Here is a 25386-nt window from a genome sequence, read left to right on the forward strand (position 1 = left end):
CTAACCAGGTGAGCCATTGAAAGATTCAGGGTCTTCCTGGAGCAAAACACTCAAAGTTCGAGCGAGTTTTCATGTGAGGGAGCATCAGCTGCTGGCCTCCAGATAGGAACGCTGACACCTTGTGAGAAACCCCAGCAGACAAGACCACATCAGAAGGGATGCAGGCGGCCCCCAGGTGCTGAGCATGGTCCCCCGCTGCCAGGTAGCAAAAAAGTGGGACCTCAGTCCTACAACTGCAAGTAATTGAAGTCCCCCAACAACAGGCAGAGCAGAGGAGAACCCCAGGCCTCAGAGGAGAGGCTTGTAAGACCTGTAAGATGCCGACAGACAGCCCAGCTGCACCACGCAGGACTGCTGACCTGCAGAGACTGGGGGTGACACATATTGTGGGTACTTAAGCTGCTGCATCTGTGGGAGTTTGTTGTAGTGTGACAGACATTGAACACAGCCCCTCTCAGGGTCCTCACCTCCACATCCTCGGGGGTTCACCAGGATAAGCAATGCTGCCTGGCAAGAAGCCCAGGCAGGTGGTGTTGCCGTTCCAGCTGCCCAGCGTCCGGCACCCTGTGGTGGCCCAGTGCCCGCCCCCGTCATCAGCTCCCTTCCAGAAGGCACAGATCAGCTCCTGCCGTGTCCCGGGCTTCTCTGGCTGTGGGCAGGTGGGGTTGACCAGAGAGGTTGGCCTGGAGACCTCGCTTGGGTCCTGAGCGCGGGCTGAGGCTGAGGATGCTGTTCATTTGCAGCTGCCTGCTGAGCACCTGCTGCGTGTGCCAGGTGGGGGCGCAGCAGTGACCAGGGCAGACCCACGTCCCTGCCCTGGGGGGCTGACACGCTCGGGGAGACAGAGGGTAAATAATAGACCTGATAAGTAAGTAAACTAGACAGTGTGTTGGAAGGTGTCAGGGGCTGTTAAAAACATAAAAAGAAGGCACAGGGAGGGAAGGGAGCTGGCTTCAGGTTGTAATTTTCAATCAGGAGGTCCGGGGAGGCCTAAAAGAGAAGGGGACATTTGAACACACTGGAAACAGGGAAAGGGCTGAGTCACGGGAGGGAAAGGTGTCCCAGGCAGAGGGCACAGCAAGTGCAAAGGCCCTGAGGTTTGAGGAAGGAGCAGAGTGGGCGCAGGTGGGCTGCAGAGGGACCACTGGTGACCCTGGCCACCGGGTGAGCAGTGGGGCTGACCCCTCCCCACCCCAGGACTCACAGGGTGGGGAGAAGGCGAAGGTGACCTTGGGGTCGAGTTTCGTCGTGTTCGTGTTGCTCAGAAAGACCGAGTTGACGGTCGAAAGGAGACTCAACTGGATGCCATAGAGGGGGCTTTCGTGGGTCTCCTCCAGCTCGGCTTGCCTCTTCGGGGTCCAGCTCCAGGGAGGCGTTGGCCAGCAGTTTCTGCATGTTGGGGTTGGAGAGGATGCCTGCCACGGTGGCCTGGACAGACACACCGGCCCGTCTGCCCTCCCTCCTCCCTGAGATGCCTCATCCAGGCTGGCCATTCCTGGGGGCCCGTCTGACCCTCACCCCTGGCCACATCCCAGCCCTCCCTCTCCACGGGTGCCCCCCGCACCCTGCCTTACCCGACCCCGCAGCCACGGCCGCCACGGCCCAGTCCAGGAGCATCCGTGCGTGGCTCTGGCCCAGGGTGACGTTCCCGTGCCCCTGCTCCTGGATCACCAGGGACAGCTCTGAGGGGAGAGGGGCAGTGACTGGGGGTCCGGGGCAGGACGCGTGTAGGGCTGGGGCAGGCAGGGCAGGACGAGGCCTCACCTGTGCCTGCAGGAGACTGGTAGGTGAAGGAGCCTCCAGGCACGGCCTTGGCGAGGGTCCTCAGGACTTCTTCCAGGCCCGAGAGCAGGTGGGTGACCGTGTGGTGCCGGTCAGGCAGGGCCAGGGTCTCCAGGTCCCCGGGGGCTTTCAGCAGCTCGTCCACTGACTGGATGAGGTCCTGGGGGTGGTGGGTGACAGCCCCTGGGTCATCGCACCACAGGGGCCCCCTGAATGACCCTGCTCTCCCCCACCAGTGTCAAATAAAAATGGCAAGGAATAGGATATATTGGAGTATATGAGGAAGCCATTTGGTGTAAACCTAATTCGGCCTGAACTTGTCTTTCCAAAAGGGCCTGACTGAGGCCGTTGAGCATGCATTGTATATCTGCTTTAGAGATTCCCTATGGCAAGAGCAAAGGCCCTTGAGATAAAGGTGCAACTTCCCTCCCCCTCCCAACTTTGGCATCTCCTTAAAGATTAAGCATCTTTCTTAGGCTGGGAACAGATTGCAGCGCTCATCTGTGACCCGCCAGCCCGAGGCAACACACCTGCCACCCTGCGGGGTTCACTAAGACAGCAGACCTATCTGCCATTTCCATCAAGAGCTGTGCTGACAGGGCAGCCTAGTGACTACTGTAAAAGGGACACTTCAATCATATGTGAAACACACTCTTTGAGGGTATAAAACCACCCTATGTACCCCCACTTCTTTGGAGTGCTCCGTTCCTTTGTGGAAAGACTCTCCCGGGTTATAATCCTAAGATTTAAGCTGAGGCAGCCTGTGTCCTGTGCGTGTGTCACAGCCACGGCGCTCGAAGTCCCTCAGGACGGGCCTCCTGCCCCTCCGCCCAGAACAGTCGCCACGAGCCACGTGGCCGTCGGGCACTGGAAATGTGGCTGCTCCAAATGGAGCCAAGCTTGAATGTGAAATACGCAGCAAAATTGCAAACAATTAGTTTGAAAGAACGTGGAATATCTCAGTGACATTTTTATGATTCTGGGTTAAAATGGTAATATTTTGGATCTATTGGGTTAAAGGCCATTTTCTCAGTAATTTCCCTTGTTTACTTGTACTTTTTGTTAACATAGCTACCAGGAAATTTAAAATGACATACGGGCTCCCGCTTTTCTACCTGATAAGCGTGCTCCACACCGCGCCCCGGGCGCCAGCTGCTGTTCTTGGAGCCTCTTCTCTTAGTTCCTTTATGAAGTGAGGAGACGGGCGGAGTCACTTGCCTGAAGTCACACGGCAGGGAGGGGCAGAGGGTGGGACGGGGGATTTGAACCCTTGTGGCCCAGCTCTAGAGAGAAAATCCTTAACTGCTCCCTTCTCCCCCTCGAGTGCACGCGTGCTTTTCAGGCTGTGTGGGCACGTCCGCGCTTGAGTAACTGGTGTAGACATGGCGTGTATGTGGCCCACATGGACATGAGTCTCCCTGAGCAGAGGCCCTGCTGGGGCTGTCTCCACTCACACGGAAGCATCCCCCAGACACCGCAGAGGGGACAGTCCTGGGCCTCTGGGTCCTGTCCCTACCCAGACGGTGTCCTGGGCCGAGGCTGGCTTGAAGTGTCTGCGCAGATCCTGGACTCCTTCAAAGAAGCCAGAGAGACTCTGGGGGAAGGGGAGAAGTAGAGGTCAGGGAACCTCGAGGGTGGGCGGGGAGCTTGGGGAAAAGGGGCAGACAGGGCAGGCTACACTGGGGGGGGGAGGGGGGGATTCCTCCTCCCGGTCCCTGCTGGAGCCACTCACCTGGCTCTGGATTCCAGGGACGGAGCCCAGGTGGGGAAGGTCACCTCTACAGGGGACAGACAGGGGTTCATTAGGGGTGACAGGGTCAGTGCTTGTTGGGGTGGAGTCTGGGGTCGTGTCAGATGAGGTTGCTCTTCGCACACAGTAGTGCGTTGGTTGTCCCCGGAGCCCCAGTAGGGGTGTCCACCCTGGGCGGCAGCGGCACCTGTATGAGCCCGCGGTGTTGACACAGACAGTGGAGTTGTGAAATGAGTTCTGCCCAGAGCTGTATTCATTGACATCTGGGGACAGGAAGATGGGGTCAGACCAGGCCACAGCCTGGAGGAGGCCCCTCTCCCCTCCACGCCCCGCCCCCTTCTCCGTATTTGTGTCCCCTTGCCCCCTAGGCTGGAGGCGATGACACCTGGTGACAGCACACCCCGAGTGGTGACCCCAGGTCATGGGGAGTGCAAATGTGACACAGCAGGTGAGCCAGACGGAAGTGCAGGTTGTGAAATAATGGGAACCTTCACCCCAGTTAGTAATCAGCTGCTGTCTGGGGTCCGGAGGTCTTTCCCCATGGTACCCCAGCTCCTTCCCAGGACCCCCAGATGTTTTCCCATTTGGTCTCTAAAGGCTTAGTGCCTGGCCCAGCAGCCGCCCCCAGCCTTCATGCTGCTGGGTCCGCGTGGGAGCCATCGAGTATGTGAGCAGGTGTTCTGGGTAGGGGTCCCCAGGAGGGCAGCAGCCGAGCTCTGGACCTGCACAGACGGTGCTGTCTGGGCCTTTGGGGACCCAGGAACCGGCTTCCAGCCAGGGCGGCAGCAGCACTTGTAGCTGCCCAAGACACTGAGGCAGTGGGTGGAGCTGTGGCAGGGATTGTGCCCCGAGGCACATTCGTTCACATCTGAGGACAAAGCCAGAGGGTCAGGCCCTGCCCTCCACTCACTGCACACCCCTCACTGCCTGGCACTAGGACCCCACCATTATTGCATGCGCCACCACCTGGTGAACTTCGCCTTCACCCTCAAAGCACCTTATGGTGGCCTCCCTGCAACGTGGCCTTGCAGGGACCACAGACCCCCACTTTACAGGCAGGGGACCAGGAGGGAAACTGAGTCATGGGGGCTGGACTTTTTGACCAAGTACTCTTGCTGGCTCCTTCCTGGGCCCTGGTCCAGGTTGCCTTTTTGCTGGAAAGTGGAAGTGACAGCTTCCTCTGCTCCCATGTGACAGACGAGGAAGGGGCAAAGTCTGGGGGTGCTCTCAGGGGCAGGGGGGATCCATAGGGGACCCAGGCTCAGAGGCCCGGCCACCTCCCTGCTCTGTGGGGACTTTTCGGGAGGCGGGGCCCTGGGCAGGCTCAGCGGGTGTCTTCATAGGGCCTGAGGATCGGCTCCTCCTCGGGCTGCAGGACCCGCCTCGGCTCCTTCCCAGTCCATCCAGCCTCGGTGTCTCCCCCGGGGCTCTACCTGTGCACAGATTCGGGTCCTTTGGGTTGAGCTCCAAGCCGGGCGGGCACGTGCAGGTGTAGCTGCCCAGGGTGTTGATGCAGACACTGCGGCCTTTACAGATTCTGGGTTTCTGCTGACATTCGTCCACGTCTGCAAGGGGAAGGAGAGATGACGCGGCCTGTAGCCATGGGCAGCCCTCAGGCTGGGAGGCAGCCACGTTTCCTGGCAGAGAAGCATCTGGAAGGCCCCACTGTCTGTTCCCGGGTGAGTGGGCGCCCTTTTTCATTCACGTGGAGGCCTGAGGATGGATGTGGTGGCCTGGATGCGCTGATGTCCAGAAGTGGCTGGAGGTGGCCTGAGTCCTCCCTGTCCCCAGCTCTGACTCCCTCAGCCTCCGTGGGCAGCTCCCAGCTGGGTTGGGGACAGCAAGGCCACCTGTGTCTGAGGATGTGGTCAATGGCCAGGTGGGCTTCCCTGGGATCCAGAGCAGTGAAATGCTGCATTCCCCGAGCAGCACCATCCTGGACCCAGTGATGGCCTTTGCTCAGGGTGGGTGCTTCTGGCTGAGCTCTCCTTGGAATCCCCGTGAGCCTGGCAGGACTGTACTCTCCCATCCACACTCACTCTGAGACTCCAGCTCCGTGGAAATGGACCACGAGCCACCCCTGAGCCAGGACCCTCCAGAAGGAGGCGTTCGGCAGCAGAAGGGAGAGTGAAGATGGTGCTGGACAGTCCAGGGCGACCCAGACAGCGGGCGCCAGGCTGGGTGGACAGTGGGGCTGACAGACGTCTGGCCAGGTAGGCTTGGGGCTGTGAAAGTGCCTTTTCCTGATTCCCATGAAGACATCCTCTGGACTGACAGAAGTGGCGAGATTCACATTGGATCAAGGCCAGCAGTGGGTGAGGGCTGGTGGCTGGAAGGGGAGCAAGTGCTGATGGGAGAGGGGTGGCAGAGGTTTCTGTCTTCTCAGCCCTCAGCCTCCCTCCAGGGACACAGACCTGTGGACCCGTGGAGTGGAGCTCAGCCTCCATCTTCTGTGCCCAAGTGGTCCAGGTCAACATGGGGCCAGTCTTGACCCCCTTGGGAGAGGGTCAACCTGGGGTGATGGTCCATGATGACGGCCACTCTTGCCATTTGGTCCAGACAGGAGCTCTTCTGTTCACCCGATTCTCTGGGTTTGTGTGGGGGGTTTCCATGTCATGCTGTCCACCTCTGACCCTGCTTCCCCCCAGGGTTCCGGTCATCCGTGTTGCCCACAGGCCATGAGCTGAAATTACTGGGGAGGGTCCGGGCAGCGCCTTGTCCCAGAGAATTTGATGGAGGCCGAGCCGCCGGGTCAGGTGGCAGGAGGCGTCTTCACCAGGTGGGGATGTTGGCCAGGGACAGAGCCAGCTGGGGAATGTGAACCTGCCCTTGAATCTCCCCTCTCTCGGGTTTCTGGACGGGGCGCCTGGGTACATCATGGCCTGGGGGATCTAGGGGGCTCCAGGTGTGGCCGAGCCCCTGTGGGCTTCTGGCAGTGACTGAAGAGGATGCATATTGTGCTGGTACCAAGACACTGTGAGCCCGTGAGGTCTCTTGATGCCAACCCTCTCTTTTGTTTCATGAAAATAAGATGCCATGTCATCAAGGACGATGTTCCAAAATTCCAGAAGTGTTCCTCTGTGGAAGTTTCTGAGCCTTGAGGTCCAAAGAGGGCAAGTGACTAGGTTGGTGCCAGGATGGCCCTCTGCTACCTGGAGAAAGTGGTGCAAAAGACCCCAAACCTCATAGACGAGGGGATGGCAGACGCGGGGTGGTTCTTACCTTGACACGTGTTCTCACTCTCGTTTCTGAATGTTGTTGCCCCAGAAACAAGCCCATATCCTGGGCTACACGTGCAGTAGTAGCTCCCATGCACATTCTGGCAATCTGCAAAATTTCCACACAACACCCAAAGGGTGGTCCACACTCATTGACGTCTCGAACACAACAGCGGAGAGGGTTACCTCTCAAACGGGAGAGTTCCTAGAGAGCAGAGACGCTGGCCCCAGGCTCACCCTGCCACAGGGACAGCACAGAACTCAGCTCCTGGGTGGCACCGCTGGGACACAGCTGGGCTGGAGCCATCTGCTCCAGAAATTCTGCCTAATTGTCTGCTGATCTCCACTCTCTGGCTGGGCCTGAGGGCACCTAGATTCAGAAACTCTGCTGTCCCATGATGGGGGCTGGAAGGAGGTGTGCACCCCTCTCCACAGCTGGAGGGGTAGACGGAGGCACTGACTCAGCTCTGGACCCTCCCCTGGGTGCTCTGGGCACCACAGGGGACCCTGCAGTGCACTCCAGTCAGGGTGCCAGTGGCATTGAAGGCCACTCTCGATGCCGAGGAAGGGGAGGGAGCCATAGTGGGGGCTGTCCAGGGCCACGCTCATCATTCACACCTGGGGATAAAGCCAGGTGGTCAGGAGCCTGCCCAGCGCTGGCTTCCATTGCCCTTTACTCACAGTGGCCCAAGTGCACCCACACTCCCCATCAGGCACTCCCCAGCTCCCCAGATCAGGCCTTTCCCAGATGCCCCAGGATGTCTCCAGGGGAGTCTTTCCATCTCCACCCCTGAGGGAAGTCTCCCCTTATCAGAGCCTGTGGTGGATGTGAAATGAGGAAGCAGCACAAGCTTCTCACGGCTGAGTCATCAGGGTGTCTTCTGGCATCTTCTCTCTCCTTGTTCTCTCATCATGAGAGGAAAGATGCCCATGAGCCACATCCCCTTTGAGCAGCTCAGGACCCACAGAGCAGGGGCTGCACAGCGTAACTGAAAACAGCATCAGCTTAGTAAGAACCGCAGACGCAAAAACGAATCAACATGCAGGGCAGGAATGCAGCCCATGTGCATCCAAGGAGGGGACCAGAGACTTCAACACCTGAGAGGACTCACAGCGTCATGTTGAGTGAGGCAGACGGCTGGTCTCCCTCAGATCGGAGCTCTCTTCTCTGCACCTGCATACTTCCCTTCTAAGGCCCAGACCCAGGCTGTGGGTGTCAGCACCAGGACAGGACAAGACGCAGGAGGGATGCATGCCTGAGGGATTCGTGTTCAGCCCCCACCTGGCAATAGGGCTTCCCTCCTCTGTTCTATGATGGCGGCAATGGCTGGACATTGTTCCCCAAAGTTGACTGGAGAGAGTGAAGCCAAGTGTGGGACCGTTGAGAATGAGGTGCAAGGGATGGCGGGGAGACACGAGGATGGGACCTCTCCACCTGACAGGCGCCCTCCAGAGAGGAGCTGGGATCCAGCTGCATAAGCAGCAGGGTCTCCTGTCCATGGTCACCTGTCTAGAAATCTCCGTGAGACACACACGCACACACAGAGGAGCCTTTAGGAACACCACCAGGGTCGTAGATGGCTGGGCCATTGTCACAAGACCGTCGGCTTTGTCCACCTGACAAAATTGACTTTCCCCCAAATATTAAATAACACATGAATACTAGGAAAACAAGAAAATTATACATAATCCACTCCACAGACTACTGAAACTTTTAAGGGAATTTTCTCTCATTTTTTCAAATCTATAAGGAGTGTTTTTCCCTTCATTATCAATAAATACGCATCCAAGACCATTTTGAGTCAATGAGGAGTATTTCCTAGTGTAAAAACAGTATAATTTTCTTCTTTTCCCATTTTTAAAACTCGTGGTAAAATGCACAAGATAAAATTTACCATCTGAACTATTTTTAAATACAACAATGTCCTTTTATGACCCTGTATTGTTGAAGAAGGAAAATTGCTTCGTTTTACACCTGGAATTCGATTCGACCACATGATTAGTTGTAGGATGTGGGAAAGTCACTCGATCTCTTTCCACCAAATTTGATCATTTTAAACCACAAGCCGAGCTCTGCCTGCCTCACGGGGCTGCTGTGAGCAGGAGGTGAGAGACCGTGGTTGTGAGCTGGGTTCCTGGCGAGCTCTGGCTGGTAGCAGGGCCTGAGCTCCCCGGCCCGGGCTGTGTCTTTCCTCCTGCTGCTTCCATTATTTCTCCCGTTTCTTTGTGTTATTAGAATAATGACAATAATAACATCAGTAGCAATGATGATAGCTGCCATTTGTGGACAATTCGCTGTGTACTAGTCTTTCCCTGTTCTTCCCACAGAGAAATGTTAAATCTCACACCATCCACCTGGGGCAGGTGCAGTGGTTATCCCCCAACTCACAGACAGGCAAACTGAGAGCAGACTAATTTCCCGAATGTCGGAGAGCCAGTCAGGGGCAGAGCAGCACTCGGAGCCCTTGGAGCCCAGCTGCCCTGTGTGAGCTCGCGACACTCTCCCTACTGACTGTGAAAGCAGGTGCCCACGTCCCTCACACTTCCCCTGCCTGTCTCCTCTCTCATCCCTGACAAAGTGCTTCTGCGCTGCTCTCAGGGCTGAGGACTCTGGATGCCCCACAGTCTCCCCCACTGTCCCCACGTGACCCTACCACCCCAAGACCCTACTGTACCATCACAACTGTCCGTGGGGTTGGTGATGATCTCCCCAGACCAGGAGCTGAATCCCAGATGACAGCGACAGGCGGTGGCATTGATACATGTGGAGTTCCGAGGGCACCGGGAGCACAGCCTGGAAGGGCTATGGGACAGCCGCCATGGTCAGAAAGTCCATGGAATGGAGGAAGTCAGCTGTCAGCAGGAGGGTACAAGAGTAGAGGACAGGAGGGCAGAGGGATGACCCCCATCAAGGAGGAAGAGCTCAGAAAAATCTGGACATTTAGGGGGTAAGAAGCAGATTCTCCTGTCCCCAGAGGGCCAACTCTGAGCCTCGCTTGCAGAATAAGGCTCCTTTCCCTATCTTGTTGGTGACAGAACCCAGACCCCAGCATGGACGCCCCAGCTTATGTCAAAATGGGGCTGGCCGAGCAGACTCACCTCCAGGACTCAGGGCTACAGCTCCCAATGGCAACAACAGCAGCACTGAGAGTCCTGGGGCAGAAAAAACACAGAAATGACAAAGAGAGGAGAGTTAAGCTCCAATTTTAATCTCTGTCCCGTGGAGGTGGCTCTGGCCCTGCAGCACACGGCTTTCCAGCAGCATCCCCAAGGCTCCTGTCCTTCACTGGAATCGAGGACTCAGCCTCTCCCTCCATCCCCCAGGACTGCCCGAGGACTCGGTCACTGACAGCCACATCCACAGCGATATCAGCAGGGCACGGAGCCCTGGAATCAGGAGGGGGAGGTCACAGGTGAGGAGTGGGAACTAAGGAAGCTGCAGGTAGAGCGACTCTCTCCTGGTGAGTGGACTCTCCAGGGACAGCAGCCATGGCTTCCTGGTTCCTCCATGAGGGCTGCCTGGCGTCCTCTAGTGCACTGAGGGCACCGCCTTCCCCTTTAGCCCCCAGGCCAGTCCTGAGAAATGAGTCACTGAGCAGGCGCTGTGGGGTGAAAGCCGCTATGGGCGCTAAGGAATTAAAGCTCATTTACAGACAACAACCAGTCTGCCTCACAGGGTCTGTCATCACATCCACGTGAGCTGAAACTCTATTCAGATCTGTTAAAATCTCTGTTAAGTCCCCACCTGCGCCCTACGAATAAGCTTCATTGACTTTCTCCTTTGAGACTAAATATGATGGAGCTACCTATCTTTCTTATAACTTCTTCCCTGCTCTCCCTTACAGAAATAGTGGGAAAATGAGCCAGAAATTGAGCACAGAAGAGAGAACATTCTCAAACTGGACAGACAGTTCCCAGGTAGCTTTAGTCTTCTCTCACCATTGTTATGATCCTTCCTACCTGGCAGCACCCTGAGATGTCTGTGCCTTTATGGGATTTTTCTTTTCAGCTAAAAGCAAAGATGAATTTCCCTTAATGCTGCACTGCCAGTTCTCGCTGTGCAAGGTGGTGGAGGACCTGGCGGACAATGGGTTTGGGGATGGACACACTCACGTCTGCAGCCCAGATGTCCCCTGGTGGCTGCAAGGCTTCAGCAACGCTGCCCATCGTTTGCCCACACTTGCCCCAGTGCAAAGTGAGTGCAATGGTAACTGTGATAGGATGAGCTTTATTCTGACCATAGATTAGTGAAGACTAACAACGGGTTAGCGCAGTGCCTGACACAGAGCAGACAGACAACACACGTCAGCTAAAGGGAAGGAAAGAGCAAAAGAAGGAAAGGAAGAGCAGCTCCCTCCTGCTCCTCTACGACCTTCCTGTTCCCTGAGACACAGCTGCGTGGGCCAGACTCCAGGGTCAGGCGGAATCACACGCTCAGCTTGGTTCTCTCAGAGGTCAGATTCCTAGACTTCTACTCTGCCCTCCTTGCCCATGAAATGTCCTTTTCTCTTGTGGCTCCGTCCGGTGCTGAGGAGAGCCAGGCTCCAGGGCCAGACTGCCCGAGTCCACACCCAGCCCGGAGCTGCCCCTCGGGAAAGCTGTGCAGGCGACCCATGCCTCAGATGCCCGTCAACCGTGCTCCTGTTCCTAGAGTGTGGCACCCAGAGCAGGCACAAATGATCCTAATGTCCCATGCATGTGAATAAGGTCATTAGTCTACTGAGATGTTATCCATGAACACCTTAAAATGTGCACATCTGGGAGAAGCTAACTTTGCTCTCCATTTCTTTTAAATGCCCACAGCGTCTTGTACATTGGACCCTCCAGAATATGCACAGATGTTTTCAAAAAAATCATGTTCCAGAGGGCAGATGGTAAGAAATACGGCTATTTTCAGAAAAACCAGGAGACTAATTACAACCAATGAGGACAACATATAGGTAACATCTAACCTACAAGGTGACAGGTTTAATCCTAAACACTGAGGGAAATAGAGACTAATCAGAATTAAGCTGACCTCATAGATATCAGTTTTCACTAATTCACTCGTGTTGTCCTTCCGATCATTCCATGACCCACACAAAACTGATAGACTTAAGGACTTTGTTTTTCTTAGAATATTAGACTTTTCTGAGAGTTTGGTTGTCTACTCTTCTGAAAAACAGTGGCATACGTGGTATGATGTTTAATCTTATGCATCCCTTTGCCTGGGCCGCAGCACCCAGATATTTGATCAAACACCAGTCTAGACGGTGCTGTGAAGGTATTTTTAGATGATAGTAACATTTAGACCAGTAGACGTTGGGCAGGCAGATTACCCTCCACAATCTGAGTGGGCCTCACCGAATCAGTTGAAGAAATTAAGAGAAAAAAGACTGACCCCCTCTGAGGAAGAGGGAATGCTGCTTCCAGACTGGCTTCAGACTTGAGATGCAACATCGAGTCTTCCCTGGGTTTCCAGCCTGCCGGCAGGTTTTGGACTTTCCAACCTCCACAATCTCATGACCCAAGTCCTTAAAGTAAATCTAGAGAGGTAGGTGGACAGACAGACGGACAGAGACAGAGAGAGACACAGAGAGAGAGATACATCCTGTTGGATCTGTTTCTCGGGAGAACCTGAGCTAATATGGGTGGTAAATCCCTTAGTCCCCACCTTTGCCCTCGCAATAAGTTTCACTGACTTTCTCCTTTGAGGACTGAACAGAACTGAGCTAATATCCTTCTTAAAACTTCTTCCCCGCTCTTCCTTACAGATATGGTGGGAAAACGAGCCAGAAATCGGGCAAAGAGCAGAGAACATTCTTAAACTGTATAGACAGTTCCCAGGTAGCTTATTCTTCCTCATCCTTGTTATAATTCTTCCTACCTGGCGGCAACCTTAGAAATCTGTTTCTCATGGTGCAGAGTCCAGCAAGCCCAGCCACGGAGGACGTCAGATCTTGGTCTGTCTTTGAAAAAGTCTTAATGTTTAGTATGACTTCTGTCTTGATGAGCTGACTTAGGAAACCACTGGTCTGGTCTTCCTCCTAATCTGCTCGATGATTAACGTCTCTAAAACTCACAGTTCTATTTTTACATTTTTCACAACATTAGCAGAATTTGCTCTGAAAGCCTGGCTGAGGCTGTTTTTTACCTCTTTTTGATAGAGGAAGATGTGATACTGTGTTTAAAAGGCCTCCCAAATGTGAGGAATCATTCTACTGATCTCTTTGCCCCTACAAGGATCTCAATTCAGAATGAAAAGACATGTCTATTTATTATCTATTAACAGATTTCTTAAAGCTCTTGTTTTGAAATAAATATAGATTCACAGGCAGTTGCAAAAACGATACCAACCTGTCCTGTGTACCCTTCACCCAGTTTCTGTCAAAGCTTACATTTTTATGGGATGATCCTGCAAGGTCTAAACTGAGCACCTGACACTGGGACAATGCATGTGTACAGTTCGGTGTCACTTTATCCCAAGTGCGCATGCCCATAACCGTCCTGCAGTCACGAGGTGTAATATTCCAGCACCACAGAGGTCCCCCTCATTCTGCCCAACATCCCAGACCCCGGCAGGGCTAAAACCAAGTTGTCTCACTCTTCAACAATGTCAAAATGGTCCCCGATCCATGTTTATTGATAAAGGAAAATATTCGTGGTACGTTTTAGAAGAGGACAAAAACACACTCCCCAAATCTTCCAGTAGTCTATGTGGTGGGATTATGGCGATTTTCTTTGCTTTCAGCTTTTACATTTTCTGTGTTTTCCACACGTCCATGTGTGTTAGTCTGCTAGAGCTGCCACAACAAAATAGCGTGGAATGGGTGACTTCAACAACAGAAATTTACTTTCTCACAGTTCTGGAGGCTGGGTGTCTAAGATGAAGGTGCTGGCAGGGCTGGTTTCTGGTGGGTCTCTCTCCTGGCTTCCAGATGGAGGCCTTCTCGCTTTGTCCTCATGTGGCCTTTCCTCTGTGTGTGGAACAGAGAGAAAGATCTCTGCTGTCTCTTCCACTCCTTTAAAGACGTCAGGCCTGAGCAGCCCTGATGGCCTAGTGGTTAAATTCGGCACTCACCATGTCAGCGGCAGAACCACACCACCCGTCTGTCGGGGGCCATCCTGGGATGGTGGCTCATGTACAGGAACCAGAACAATTGACAACCAGGATATGCAGCTGTGCCTGGGGCTTTCGGGAGGGAAAACAAGGAAGGTTGGCAACAGATGTTAGCTCAGGGCGAATCTTTCCCAGGAAAAAAAAGACATCAATCCTGTGGGACTAGGGCCCCACCCTTATGACCTCATTTCACCTTAATTATTCCTAAAGGACCCTGTCTCCACATATCCTTACACGGGGGTGAGGCTTCAACATATGAACTTTAGGGGTCACAATTTTGTCCATTACATCACATTTACTTAATATTTGGGGCATAAGTAAATTTAATTAAAAAAAAGATGTCTTCATTTCCCCTTCATTCCTGAGGATATTTTTTCTGTATTAGAATTCTAGGATGACAACTCTTTTCTCTCAACACTTGCAGAGTGTGTGCCTTGCTCTGGCCCCCGTGGTTTCTGATGACCAGTCAGCAGTGATTCCAGTTGTTCTGCCTTATAGATCAGGCCTCTTTACTCTCACTGTTTCAGGGTTTGTTCTTTGTCTTTAGTTTCAAAAGTGTCACTGTGCTGTATCTTGGCCTAGATTTGAGTTTATGCAGCTTGGAGTAGCCGCAGCTTCTCGCATCTGTTGCTTGTCTTTTGACAAATTCAGGATATTTTTAGCCTTTTTCCTGAATAACTTTTCACATCCACATTAGTTTTTCATCTCCCTCTGGAATTCAAGTACACAAATATTAGATTTTTGTTATAGTCCCGCAGGGCCCTGAGACTCTGCTCAATTTTTTTTTTTTTTTGTATATTCTGTTTAGTCTTCTTTGGTCTGTCTGGATAATTTAAATTATTCTGTCTTCAAGTTCATTGTTTTATCCCCTCCTTTTGTCTCCATTCTGCTATTGAGCCCATTTGGTAGATTTCTCATTCCAGATATTGGATTTTTCAGGTCTAATATTTCTATTTAGGTCGTCTTTATATCAGATGTTTCTTTGTCAAGGCTTTCTATTTCTTTGCCGAGACTTTCTGGGTTTTCATTTGTTTCAGAGAACTTTGTTTGTGATTGAGCATTGGAACATTTTTTCTGACAGGGGCTTTAAAATACCTGCCAGGTCATTCTACCACTTGTCTCACATTAAACTGAGATTTTTCTGGTTCTTGGGAGGATAATGACTTTTTCATCATACCCTGGATATGTAAGGTATCATGTTTTGAAATTCATAGACTCATAAACTTAAGATATTATGTTTCTAAAGTCTTCAGTTTTGGCTGACTCCTCTGACATCATTGCAGTGGGGAAAGGGCTGCCATCTTGTTTCTGGCCCATGAGGGTGGGATCCAGCTTTCCCGCTTGGGCGCCACTGATGCTCCCACGGGGGAGGGATACCTTGTTACCGCTGGGTGGGGTTGGAGGGTCTTGCTCACAACCGGGCCTCTGCTGACACCACCTGACTGGGCTGTGGAGAAACCTCCTCACATGCCTCCACTGACTCCACAGACGGGGGCTCTTTCCAATGGACGTGATGAGCATCCCAGCTCCTTCTCTGCTGCAGCCCGTGGGGTGAGAGGAACGCTTCGTTACAGACGGCAGGAGTGGAGGGCTGGTCTTCACACCTGACCTCTGCTGCTGAGGGGAAGACACAGTGTTTTCTGTGGTGTTTGGCTGGAGTGGGCAGTTACTGTTGACCTACTCTCTGTTGTGTTGGCTGCCCCTTCTCGCTCTTTTGGCTAAGGGGGAGGAGGGTTCTCTCGGTGGCACTTCTTTTATCTGTACCCATTGGTATTTCCGGGTTGCAACCTCTTCATTCCAAGTCTGGGATGTGTGAGGCAGGAAGAAAACCGACAGAATCAACACTGCGTATTTCCTTGGGTCTCAGAGTCCCTGTGCTGTCTGCCTTTTCTGTGCCTTTCAGAGTCTTCTTATGGTTGTTTTCTGTATAAAATGTTTATATTTACTATAGTTGTAGGTGTGTTTTAACATAAACTTTTTCATACTATCACTTGTTCTCAACTTGTCCTGCAGTCAACAATACTTTTTGGAGAGTTTTTACATGTCGTACATACAGATCTACACCTTTCTTTTTGGCTGCTGTTGCATATATTTATATGACACAATATGAATAAATTATATCTTCCATTCCTTTTTTTGATGTACTTTTCCATGGCCTCATTTCTCATTATCACAATAATTCTGCAATGAATGTCTCAGAAATATCACAGGGGGAACATTTGTAAATTTCCTTGGAAGAAGCATCAAGTGGCTCAGGTACTTGGTTGAAGAGCATGTATATTTTACATTGTAACAAGTTCTGCCAAACTTCTATCTAGTAGGATCTATCAAATTACCCAGGTGCTATAGAAGTGGATCAATTTCCCACATTCATACTTTTTTGAATTTCATTTTTAACATGAAAAAATTTGTTGACCCACGGCTTAAGTGACTTGCATGTTCCAGTCAATCATTTATCTCATTTAGAAGGAAATTAATAAAAGAAGAGAGATTCAGGGACTTTAAAATGTCAAGAAGGTGTGTTCCTTATGTATTTGTGGATGGAGAAAGTCAAAGACTTCAAGAATATAAGCCAGCCTCTCTGAGCATCACAGGTGCCTCCATCCTTAGGATGACGAGGCCAGACCAGGTGAACTGCATGGTACCTTTCAACTCTACAATTCTAAGATTCTGTAAACTTAGCAGTTAACCATTAGGATGCTTAAGGATCACAGATGTATTGGAATCTTGAAATTATAATTATCAAAGGTTTTCATTTTTTCCCAAGTTGAAGGACAAAAATTTATCTTATTATCATTTCAATCTGTGCTTCTCTCATTTACCAGAGTAAATTTCAACGAATTTTTGTGTATTTTTGCATTTTCATGGTTCTCTCTGTGAGTTACCTGCTCATATCTTTGACACACTTTCTATCGTTTTCCTTCATTCTTATTATTTAAGGAGTTAACAATACGTGCGTGTGTGTGTTTATGTGTCGCACGTATCTGTATTTAGATATCTTTTGCTAAATAATGCAAAACTTTTTATTGTACCACATGTCTCCAAACTCTTATTACGGTGTCTTGTGTCACATAAAGTATTCTTCCTGAAAACACTGTCACCTGCTTTATTTCTGGGGAAGAATAAGGGGAGAAGAGAAAATATTCAACTGAATTTGAGCGGCAGGTAAATTGGAAGCAATGGAGTCAACAACTTTAAGTCTCTAAGCTTCCTCTGATCCATCAGAGAATGCTGGAACTTCCTTGTTTGGAAATTCAAAAATCTCCCTGGAGGATGGTTCATTTTCAGTGGGTTAAAAGAATAAAGAACCACAACCCCCAATCACCAATTAGGGTTTCCACACAGAAAATAAGTCCAGGTTACTCCTTTCAAATGTGCATTTTCATATTAAGCTGCAGTTACAAATCCTAGATGTTTTCTCTTGACACAGCCCTTCTCTCGCCCCTGACAGGAGCCCCAGGAACCTGCAGAGAGTGTGCATCACCAACCAGATGTGAATCCAGCTGTCCCTCCACACTGGAGTCCGACTTCTGATGGACTGTCCTAGCTCAGCTGCCCCCAGGGCCTGGAAGCAGTAACCGTACTGTCAGGGAGGGCAGGTGCTAAGGATGCCACCAGTCAGAGAGTTGAACGCTGGGCACTGGGTCCAGGATGACATGCACACCCTGTTCACTGCACAGTGTCTGACCAGCGAGGACAGGAGTGTCTTGGAACAACAGTCTCACTAATGATACCGCATGTCTGTTCTCACACTGATATAAATGGGGTAAATCTTATCCCTATGACAATTGGAATAATGATGAAATTGAGGGTGGTGTCACCATAAACTTTTCATCTTCTTCTGATCCAGTTTTTCCATTATTTACTGTATGGATTTTTTGAGATAGTTCTTGTCTAGAATATTGCCCTTCATTTTCTAATATTGTGATCATTTTGGTAGGTTTTAATGTACATGGAATTTGTTTAGTAGATAATTTTACCTAAATTAATATCCTGCTGTTCTGACACCATTTATTGGAGAGAACATTGTTTCTACACTGATTTCACATGACACTTTTCACACATTGATTTGAGATTCCATTTCTTTTGAATACTAAATTGCTATATTTGGTGTATTCTTTATTCTGTTTCTCTTTCTGAAACATGTCACACTTTTTAAAATTCCATAGGTTGTTGATTTTGTAAATCTTATGAGATAAATTTCTGTACTTTATGTCACATAATACCAAGTGAGTAGCATAAGGAAAGACTTGAGTTAGAAAGACTACTGCAATAGGGAGGATGCTCAGGTCCCAGGACTCTGTGAGCTTGTCACAATCACACAGACAAGGGTTTTCTTTTAAAGGGTAAAGTAGGAGGCAGGCAGAGAAAATCAGAATATTTGGACGGGAAGCTGGAGAAAGAAGAGGAAATGACCAATGAGTTCTGACAGCAAGAGTCTTCTTGTCATCAGCAAATTCCCAGGGGAAGCTGAGGGGGGATGGTAGGAGGGTGGGGGAAATGTTGCACTTTTTTTGTTCTTGTTCAGCCTTGAGGGGAAGCAGATTTCTGGGGGCTGCAGGAAAGAGAGAAGCTGATTAAAATTTCATCAAGACAAAGCAGAGGGTGAGAAGTGCAAAATGTGAAAACTTGGTCACTAATTATTCTTCACAGCTGTGCTGCCTCTCCTTTCACATTGTTTCTTCTGCGCACAGTAAACTTCATAGTTAGTTTACTACGTTCCATGAAAAATGTCTTAGGAATTGATGACTGTGTTGACTGTGGAGATGAATTGACTGTGGAGATGGTTCCTGACCATATTAAGAATCCCCACCCCCCCAGTAAACTCCCTCTTTATGGAGGTTATGATTTCTTTCCGTTTCACTTACAGTTTCTTCTTGAGAGCTTCAGGCATTTCTTGCAGGATTCTTCCTAGGTATTTTTGAAGTTTTTACAAAATTTTAAACAGTTTTTCCTATTGTACTTTAAAATTGGTTTTTGTTTTGATAGAAAACCATTGATTTTGAATGTTGATCTTGCTGTGAGTGTCTTATTGAACTCTCAATATTTGTCATCAAACTCTGAAGTTTTCTTGGTAGACAATTATGCAAGCTGCAAATAATGACTGCTTGGCGTTTCTTTAAAGAATCTGTACCTGTTTTCATTTCTTTTCTCATTGCATTGCTTTGCTGTTAGATGTGGAGTGAGAAGTGCAAACCAATTGAGGTATCAATTTTTAAAGTATTTTGATAGAATATTTAACACACGGACCATGAGGTTGCCTCACAGAAGTCTTCCTTCCAGACCGAAGGTGAAGGCCTAATGGTTACTGACCAGAACCTGCAGTTTAACAGAAGACAGCAGGTGTCTGTATGTATGGCGCTCTGCAGGCAGAATGAAGTTCAAGCAGCACTGCGGGCAGAGCGCATGTTAGGAGTCAGAGCTGGAAAACGTCATCCCTTAGAGTGAGCCTCTCGGCAACTGCATTCTTGCCTTTACCTGAGAAAGGCACAGTATTTTTAAATTTTTATTTGTTTTTCGTAAGAAGTAAAACGTGAATTCATTCTTGTTGTAAAAATACACTATCTCAAATGCAGAAGAACCAGAAAATGAGTGATAAGACGGCAGCATTAAGCCTTCATATAGCAATAATCACTACAAATGAAAATAGATTGAATTCCCCAATCAAAAGACACAGAGGTGGCAGGATGGATTAGAGAACAAGACCCAACAATATACTGCCTCCAGGAAGCACATCTCAGCTCCAAAGACAAACACAGGCTCAGAGTGTAGAGACAGAAGAGGATATGCAAGCTAATGAAAAACAAAAGAAAGCAGATGTTGCCATACTTACATCAGACAAAGCAGATTTCAAGAAAAAACAAGTAAAGAGAGACAAACAGGGGCAGTATATGATGATAAAAAGGACAATCCCCCAAGAAGCAATGACACTTGTAAATATATATGCACCCAACACGGGAGCACCAAAGTACATAAAGTAACTATTAACAAACCTAAAAGGAGATATTAACCACACCACAATAATAGCAAAGGGCCTCAACACTCCACCCACATCAATGGAAATATCATCCCAACAAAAAGTCTAAAAGGAAATAGTGGAATTAAATGAAAAGCTAGACCATAGGGACTTAATAGACATATATAGAGCACTCCATCCAAAAACAGCAGAATACACATTATTCTCAAGTGCTCATGGAACAATCTCAAGGATAGACCATATGTTGGGAAACAAGGCAAGCCTCCAGAAATTTAAGAAGATGAACTCATATAGCATCTTTTCTGACCATAATGCTATGAAACTAGAAATCAACTACAAGAAAAAAGCTGAGAAAGGGACGAAGATGTGGAGACTGAACAACATGCTACTGAACAACCAACGGATCAATGAAGAAATCAAAGGGAAAATCAAAAAGCATCTGGAGACAAATGAAAATGAAAGCACACCATAGCAACTCACATGGGATGCAGCAAAAGCAGTCCTAAGAGGGAAACTTACAGCAATACTGGCTCACCTTAACAAACAAGAAAAATCTGAAATAAGCAATCCTACACTACACCTAAAAGAATTAGAAAAAGAAGAGCAAACAAAGCCCAAACTCAGCAGAAGGAGGGAAACAATAAAAATTCGAGCAGAAATAAATTAAATTGAAACAAAAAAGATAGTACAAAGCAGCAGTGAAACAAATGGCTGGTTATTTGAAAGGATAAGCAAAATTGACAACCCCTTAGCCAATCTCACTAACACAAAAAGAGAGAAGGCTCAAGTAAATAGAATTAGAAATGAAAGAGGAGAAATTGCAACAGATAATGCAGAAATACAAAAGATTATAAGAGACTATTATGAAAAACTATATGTCAAGAAATTGGACAATCTAGAAGAAATGCATGAATTCTTACACTCTTACAACCCCCAAAACTGAATCAAGAAGAAATAGAGAATCTGAATAGACCAATCACAAGTAAAGAGATTGAAACAAGAATCAAAAACGTCCCAAAGAATAAAAGTCCAGGAACAGACAGCTTCTCTGGAGAATTCTACCAAACATTCAAAGAAGATTTATCACCTATGCTTCTCAAACTATTCCAAAAAATTGATTAAGATGGAACACTTCCTAACACATTCTATGAGGCCAACATCACCCTGATACCAAAGCCAGATAAGGACAACACAAAGAAGGAAAACTACAGGCCAATATCGCTGATGCACTTAGATGCAAAAATCCTCAACAAAATATTGGCAAACCGAATACAGCAATACATTAAAAGGATCATACACCATGATCAAGTGAGATTTATACTGATCAAGGATGCAAGAATGGTTCAACATCCACAAATCAATAAATGTGATACACCACATCAACAAAATGAGGAACAAAAACCACGTGATAAGCTCAATAGATGCAGAGAAGGCATTTGATAAGATCCAATATCCATTTATGATAAAAAAAAAAAAACCTCTCAACAAAATGGATATAGAAGGAAATTACCTCAACATAATAAAGGCCACATATGACAAACCCACAGCCAACATCATACTCAATGGGGAAAAACCAAAAGCCATCCCTCTGAGAACAGGAACAAAACAAGGGTGCCCACTCTCACCACTCTTATTCAACATACTACTGGAGGTTTTGGTCAAAGCACTTAGGCAAGACAAAGAAATAAAAGGAATCCAAATAGGCAATGAAGAATTGAAACTCTAACTGTTTGCAGATGACATGATTTTATATATTGAAAGCCCTGAAGAATCCATTGAGAAACTATGTGAAATAATCGACAACTGCAGCAAAGTTGCAGGGTACGAAATCAACTTACAAAAATCAGATGCAGTTCTATACTCCAATAACAAACTAACAGAAAGAGAAGTAAAGAATACAATCCCATTTACAATAACATCAAAAAAAACAAAATGTCTATGAGTAAATTTAACCAAGGAGGTGAAAGGTCTATACAATGAAAACTGTAAGACATTACAGAAAGAAACCAATAATGACATAAAGAAATGGAAAGCTATTCCATGTACATGGATTGGAAGAATAAACACACTTAAAATGTCCATACTACCTAAAGCAATCTACAGATTCAATGAAATCCAAAGCAGAATCCCAATGACATTCTTCACAGAAATAGAACAAAGAATCCAAAAATTCATATGGGGCAAGAGAAGACCCTGAATAGCTAAAGCGATCCTGAGGAAAAAAAGAACAAAGTTGGAGGGATAAAAATCCCTGACTTCAAAATATACTACAAACCTATAATAATCAAAACAGCTTGGTACTGGTCCAAAAACAGGGACCCGGATCAACGGAACAGAATTGAAAGCCCAGAAGTAAACCCACACGTCTACAGACAGCTAATCTTTGACAAAGGTGCCAAGAACATACAATGGAGAAAGGAAAGTCTCTTCAATAAATGGTGTTGGGGAAACTGGACAGCCACATGCCAAAGAATGAAAGTAGACCATTATCTTTTGCCATACACAAAAATTACTCAAAATGGATCTAAGATTTGAAGGTAAGACCTGAAACCAAAAACTTGTAGAAGAAAATATAGGCAATATACTCTTTCACATCAGTCCGAAAGGGATCTTTTCAAATCGAATGTCTACTCAGACAAGGGAAACAAAAGACATAAACAAGTGGGACTTCATCAGACTAAAGAGCTTCTGCAAGGCAAAGGAAAGCAGGGTGTAAACGAAAAGACAATGCACCAACTGGGAGAAAAACTTTGCAAATCACATATCCGACAAGGGGTTATCTCTATAATATATAAAGAACTCACACAACTGAACCACAAAAAACAAACAACCCGATCGAACAGTGGGCAAAGGATATGAACAGACATTTTTCCAAAGATATACACATGGCAAATAAACACATGAAAAGATATTCAACATCACTAATCCTCAAGTGTATGCAGGAGAGAAACAGCCAAGGATGGGACCACGGGGCTCAGAGAACTGAGAAAGCTGCCAGCAGTCGATGGCAAGGCAGACATACTCTTTATTCACTCTGGCCGACAGACGGTGGGGGGTGGGGCACAGCTGCTCTTGTGGCCCCTTTTATATGACTACTAGACAAAAGTGGCAGACAGCCAGCAGTGTTGACATAATGCAGGTTACATAAGGTGTTTACATACGTGGTTGGCCGATGTGCTGCCTGCAACGGACATGCTGAGTCACATCTGCCCAGAAGTTGCTGCAGTCTGATGGTCCATAGTACCTCCATTCCCCTTCATGGGAGAAATGCAAATCAAAACTACACTTAGGTATCATGTTACACCTGTTAGAATGGCTATAATCACCAAGACAAAAAATAACAAATGTTGGAGAGGTTGTGGAGAAAAGGGAACCCTTATCCACCGCTGGTGGGAATACAAGCTGGTGCAGCCACTATGGAAAACAACATGGAAATTTCTCAAAAAATTAAAAATACAAGTACCCTACGACCCAGTTATCCCATTACTTGGCATTTACCCAAAGAACTTGAAATCAACAATTCAAACAGACTTATGAACCCCTATGATCACTGCAGCACTATTCACAATAGCCAAGATGTGGAAGCAACCCAAGCGCCCACGACTGGACTAGATAAGGAAGATGTGGTATATATATAGAATGCAATACTACTCAGCCATAATAAAAGGACAAAATTGTCCCATTTGCAAGCACATGGATGCACCTTGAGGGTATTATGTTAAGCCAAATAAGCTGGACAGAAAAGGCAAACACCATATTATTTCACTCATATGTGGAAGATAAACACATGGACAAAGAGAACAGTTCAGTGGTTACCAGGGGCAAGGGGGTGGGCGCAAAGGGTGAAGGGGCACATTATATGGTGACTGACAAATAATATGTACAACTGAAATTTCACAATGTTATAAACTATTATGACCTCAATAAAAAACAATACAATACCTCAAACACCAGAGATATGTTCTAACCCCCCTTAAAGAGATATCCTCAACTATCACAAAATCATAACTTGTTCTGCTAAACGTAGAAACAACTTTTTAATTATGAAAGTTAAATAAGTGCATAGCCTTGTAAACATTCAAATGGTAATAAACTTGTAGAATTATCTAGTATTTTACTAAAAACACCCGCCAACTTGACCTCTCTTTGTATCGACATGGAGATTTCTCTGCGTCCACATAGATGGCAGTAGTTCAGGCTTTGCCAGCATTCCTTAAAGTCAAGTTAACTTCTCATTTTCCACTTCTGCAATGGTTCATTCAGAGTAACTGCTCTGGAAAATACAAACACGCCAAGAAAAATCTTTAGATTGTCCTCATGATCCAGAGAGAAGAAGCCCCCTCTACATGGGAACGCTTTAATGTGAAAAAAGTATAGTTATCCGCATATGAGTTTATTTCTTTTTGCTTATAAGCAATTTAGAATTTTACTTTTTGTTTTCACATCACAAAAAAGTATATGAATATTATCTTTGTAAATGTCTAAAGCAATGTATGTACTCAGCAAAGTATGAAAAGTACCCCCTACGTCGCATAGCTGACCCCTGCAACACACAGGCACATGTGAACATGCGTGTTCTCTCTCCTTTACAAAGGGACTCATGACTCACACTTTGTAATGTACCCAAGCATTTATCTAAATATTAATCTACTTAATTTTATGTATCTATATGTATTTTAAAAACCTATATTAAATATGTGTAAGGTTCTGCAACTAGCATTTTTCACGTGAAAATAGTCCTTTTTATGTATATATTACTGTAGTCTTTTTTTCACAGCTCCATAGATTTTCCTTCTATAGTTGAACTCTAATTTGTTAAACTGCTCCCTATTAGTAAATTCTGTAGTTCTGAAGGAGGACTTGGAAATTTGAAGTGGGTACATCGTTGATTATTTGACAGACATACGGACGTGATATTGAGGCTGAAGGACGGCAAAGACCCCAGATCTGTCTGTGAAATCCTTGACCTGTTACCCTGATAAGAAGAATTGAGGCCCATGATCTAACACAGATCTCAGGGCTGCAGTGTCCGGGAAGCAGGAGAACTGAACGGCCTAAGGCTGAATTATCTGTAAGGGGTAGGGAGAGGGTGAGTCCGTGTACACCCATAACTTACTGCTCCCCCTCCACCCAGAGCATCACGGCCCCCACACTGAGCTGAGATCTGTGGCTCCCTGCAGTCGCACCGTAAGGCCTGGGGAGGCTGGGACCACAGAGCTTCCTGTGTTCCCAAAATACTGCTCTTCATGAGAAATTTTAGCACTGTCTTGTTTCTGCGTTTCTCTTTGATCTTCATGTGAAAACAAAAAATGGGTAATTATGGAGAAAACTTGACTATTCTTCCAAACACCCAGAAGACACCTCTTCTTTTTACACTCTGTTTATTAAGTACACAGACACTGTGTGCTTACGTTGTAATTTGAAATAGCAGGATGAGAGGCACTCACAACTATGCACCGGGGGGCTTTGGGGAGAAGAAGAAGAAAAAAAGATTGGCAACAGTTGTTAGCTCAGGTGCCAATCTTTAACAAAAAAAAAATTTTAGATAACCATCCACAAA

The 25386-nt window shown here is 47.7% G+C and overlaps 1 protein-coding gene across 1 annotated transcript; it reads right to left on the bottom strand.

The window, feature by feature from the left end:
* Positions 1–1476: 1476 nt before the first annotated feature.
* Positions 1477–10917, bottom strand: LOC103543589 (adhesion G protein-coupled receptor E5-like). The gene is given in 15 exon segments (XM_070626613.1): positions 1477–1682; positions 1765–1942; positions 3299–3376; positions 3515–3533; positions 3614–3678; positions 3680–3795; positions 4255–4281; positions 4284–4400; positions 4966–5097; positions 6755–6883; positions 6886–6909; positions 9426–9553; positions 9850–9903; positions 10000–10137; positions 10808–10917. Coding segments are annotated over 15 exon segments (1521 nt in total).
* Positions 10918–25386: the final 14469 nt, after the last annotated feature.

The sequence above is a fragment of the Equus przewalskii genome, chromosome 6, assembly GCF_037783145.1.
Source record: "Equus przewalskii isolate Varuska chromosome 6, EquPr2, whole genome shotgun sequence".
Taxonomy (NCBI): domain Eukaryota; kingdom Metazoa; phylum Chordata; class Mammalia; order Perissodactyla; family Equidae; genus Equus; species Equus przewalskii.